At 43.7% G+C, this 4,025-nt stretch overlaps 1 protein-coding gene across 1 annotated transcript in view; it reads right to left on the bottom strand.

Annotated features, from left to right (window-relative positions):
- Positions 1 to 4,025, bottom strand: part of Pcyt1b (phosphate cytidylyltransferase 1, choline, beta) — a 74,532-nt gene that overhangs the window by 19,031 nt on the left and 51,476 nt on the right. The window contains exon 6 of the mRNA XM_013026497.1: positions 493 to 635. Within this exon, the coding sequence (XP_012881951.1) occupies positions 493 to 635 (143 nt within the window). The remainder of the gene's footprint in view (positions 1 to 492; positions 636 to 4,025) is intronic.

Raw genomic sequence — 4,025 nt, forward strand, 5'->3', positions numbered from 1 at the left:
GCTAGCCTTGAGCTGAAGAGCTGAGGGACGGCACCCAGGCCCAGAGTTCAGGCCCCCCAAAAAAAAACAACAAAAAAAGAGTCTCACAGACTTTCCTGCCCAGGCTGGCTTTGAACCTCCATCCTCAAATCTCAGCCTCCTGAGTAGCTAGGATTACAGGCGTGAGCCACTGGTGCCCGGCCTAACAGACTCTTATCCTCAATTAATAAGTAAAAAAGCTGACAATGGAGACATGGCTCAAATGGTAGAGCACCAGCTGTGAGCTGAAAAAACCCAGGATAATCATAAAGCCTTGAGTTCAAGCCCCTGTATCAACAAAAAATTTTTAAAAAACACTCCAATCATATAAAATAATATTTATTGAAATGAACTCCAGGAAATGGAAAAAATTTAAAAAACAAAAGCATGTGGCAATAGTAAATGCTCAATTAATCGCAGCAGTAGAGTACTGGTGGTATGCTGGCTGCCAGAGGGTATGTGTGACATACTTACATTTATGAAGCTGACATTCAGTTCCTTGGCTGTGTACCCTCTCTGGAGGTTGCGTCTGGCATAAACATCATAGTCACGGACAATTCTAGTGATGATGTCTGATGTTGAGATACCCTCTGTTCTCTGTGTTGGAACAAACATTCCTATTGGAGGAAGAAAGAAGAGATAAAGCTAAGATCACTTCAACTGACTCTTTTAATGGCCAGGACAAAGTTGAGGCTCTTCGTACAGGAGACCTTCACATCAGGTCCCTGCTGATGCTTTTTTTTTTTTTTAAGTTTTATTGTTATTACATAGGTGGTGTGCAGAAGGGTTACAGTTACATAAGTCAGATGAGTCTTTTTATTTGGTGGGTCATGGGGCCTGAACTCTCAGCCTAGGCACTGTCCCTCAGCTCTTCAGCTCAAGGCTAGGGCTCTACCACTTGAGCCACAAGCCACTTCCAGCATTTTCTGCTTATGTGGTGCTGAGGAATCGAACCCAGGGCCTCATGCATGTAAGGTAAGCACTCTGCCACTGAGCCACAATCCCAGCCCCCCTGCTGATTCTTACAGTCTCTGTTCTATACAGTTTCCCACAATTATACCATGTTCTCATCATCTGGACCTTGACTTGCTCTTGACTGGCTCTTGGCATTTGCTCATGCTGAGCTCTTCCTTTCTGCCCTGGATACCCCTTCCCTGCCCATAGTATCTACACATTTCCTCCTCATTCCCAAGGCCCAGCTTCAAGGTAATGTCTTTAGGAAGTTATTCCCAACAGCCCTGGGAAGAATCCACAACATCTAGATATAAACATATCTTCTTGATATTGAAAGTATTTGGTGGGGGGGGGGGTTATTTTGGTGCTCTATCATTTGAGCCATGCATCCTGCCAGGAAAGTATTTTTTTGCCAGTTTTTGGCAAATTTAGGGCCTGAGCAGTATCCCTGAGCCTCTTTGTGCTCAAGGGTATTGCTCTATCACTTGAGCCACAGTGCCACTTCTGGTTTTTTCTGAGTAGTTTATTGGAGATAAGAGTCTCATGGACTTTCCTGCCTGGGCTGGCTTTGAACCATGATCCTCAGATCTCAGCCTCCTGAGTAGCTAGGTTTATAGGCATGAGCCATCAGCGCCTGGCCATGAAAGTATTTTTAGTATCTGTCTCCATGTAGAAATGAATATTTCAAATGCCCAGATTCTGCCTTGGTTGTTTTTTGCATTGCTCCATCCAGCTTGGTGCTCCTGTGTCTACTACACAGAAGATGCTCCAAAAAATGCAATTCAAATGAGTAAGTGAATGGAGCATAACAAGTGAGTCAATGAATTAGTCAGCTGGCAGCATCTCCCAAGGAAGTCTGTGGCACATTCTCCCAAAGGAAAAGAAGAATAAGTATAGTATTTTTTAATCTCTCATCTAAAGACATGCCTGTGGGGATGCTGGATGAATTTATTTCCCTAACAAGCATTTTCTCTGCATGGCAGCTTCATTGCTTGAAGGTCCTTTTATCTGGAATATATGGGACAGACTGAAAATAAACAAGTAGGAAAGATGCCAAGTTTTCATTCGATTTTCTTAAAGTCTTCAAAGATATGTTTGGGGCGCTGGGAATGTGGCTTAGTGGTAGAAGGCTTGCCTAGCATGCACGAAGCCGTGCGTTCAATTCTTCAGTACCACATAAACAGAAAAAGCTGAAAGTGGCACTGTGGGTCACATGGTAGAGTGCTAGCCTTGAGAATAGAGAGGCTCAGGGACAAACCCAGCCCCTGAGTTCAAGGCTTAGGACCGGCAAAAAAAAAAAGAGGTATGTGTGGATGTACCAACCAATAACGATAAGAATTGGACTCACTCTCAAAATTCTGCTGTCAGTTAAACTCATGTTTTGGCAACTGAGAATCTGCGACTCACATCATTAGAACCACTTAAATAGAAATATCAAACCAGCTGAGTGCTGCTGGCACTCCTAGCTACTTAGCAGGCTGAGATCTGAGGATCGTGGTTCAAAGCCAGCCCAGGCAGGAAAGTCTGTGAGACTCTTAAATTCACTAAACTACCAGAAAACCAGAAGTGGCGCTGTGGCTCAAGTGGTAGAGCGCTCGCCTTGAGCTGAAGAGCGGAGGGACAGCGCCCAGGCCCAGAGTTCAAGAAGCAAGCAAGAAAGAAATCAAGCAAGAAACATTAAGCCTTGGACAGTATGATACACCCTGGGCGCAAGGCACTGGGTTCTCAGTTTACAGATGGGCAAGTCTCTTAAACCTCAAGGAAAACTACTCGACCTTAACCTCCTCAATGAATACATCAAGTACCTAGACAAAATGACCTAACTCATCTGGGCCATTTCCTTCTCCCTTAACTCTCCATCTCCAATTGATTTCCAATCACCAACCCACTACTAAAATGTTTCCCTAATTCATCCACTTTTCTCTATCTTCCTTCATCAATCTTGTTCAAAATGTGTGTGTGGGGGGGGTGGGCTTGGGGGGAGGGAAAGTGGGAGAAAAATGAGGGGGGGGGGTAACAAGTTCGACAAGAAATGTACTCACTACTTTAGTTATATACCCTTCTGTATATCACTTTGACAAGAGAATTAAAATAATTAAAACAATGAAAAAGGTGTGTGTGTGTGTGTGTGTGTGTGTGTGCGTGCGTGCGTGCGTGTGCGTGTGTGTGTGTGTGTGTGTGTGTGTTACTGAGGATCAAACCCAGGGCTTTACACTTTACCCATTCTAGAGGAGTGTTCTGCCACTAATTTATGACCTTAAGCCAGTGAAGCATTGTTGTCCATGTCAAGCTACATAGGAAGATCCACAGAATCTTCAAAGATGCAAGCCAGATGCCTACTCAATGTCCTTTATTGGGTTTAGTGCCAATCTTTACCTTGGCTTTGGAGAAGCTCACGTGATCTCTCTTCTCTGTACTTCTTCCTCCCATACTGGGGCTTGATCTCAGAGGTCAGGCTCTCCCACACCTCTCTTTCCTGACATTTTCTGGTCAATTGGAGGTAAGAGTCTCATAGTTTTTTTTTTTTTTTTTTTTTTTTCTGCCCTGGCTGCCATTGAACTATGATCCTCAGATCTCAGCTTCCTGAATTTCTAGGATTATAGGCATGAGCCACTGGCACTCAGCTTCTGAGGAAGTCATTGGGGGCACTGGTAACAAGAGCTTATCTTTCTTTTGAAACCAGACGCTGCAGGAGATTTGGAGTTGAGAAGATTTGCTTTGGCTGGTTGAAAGAAGCCAAGCCCTCTGCTTACATAATGAGGTACCCGGCTTCCTCCAAATCCTAATTATTGCTCTGCTAAAAATATTCAGTAATGAGCCTGATCAGAGAACCTTTTTTATCATGCTTTTCAGAATTGCAGCGTTTGGTTATGGAACTATTTTAAGAAGCAGTGAAGCACATGTTAATAAAGAAACGTTCAACAGTAGTAGTAGGCAATATTAGCATGATGATGAGTAATGTGGACCTTACAGTCTATTGAACCTCAGCTCCATCTTTTTAATCCAGCTTTTTTTTTTTTTTTTTTGGTCGATTGTGGGGCTTGAAGTCAGGG

Source organism: Dipodomys ordii, unplaced genomic scaffold (genome assembly GCF_000151885.1).
Source record: "Dipodomys ordii isolate 6190 unplaced genomic scaffold, Dord_2.0 Scaffold94, whole genome shotgun sequence".
In the NCBI taxonomy this organism is placed as follows: domain Eukaryota; kingdom Metazoa; phylum Chordata; class Mammalia; order Rodentia; family Heteromyidae; genus Dipodomys; species Dipodomys ordii.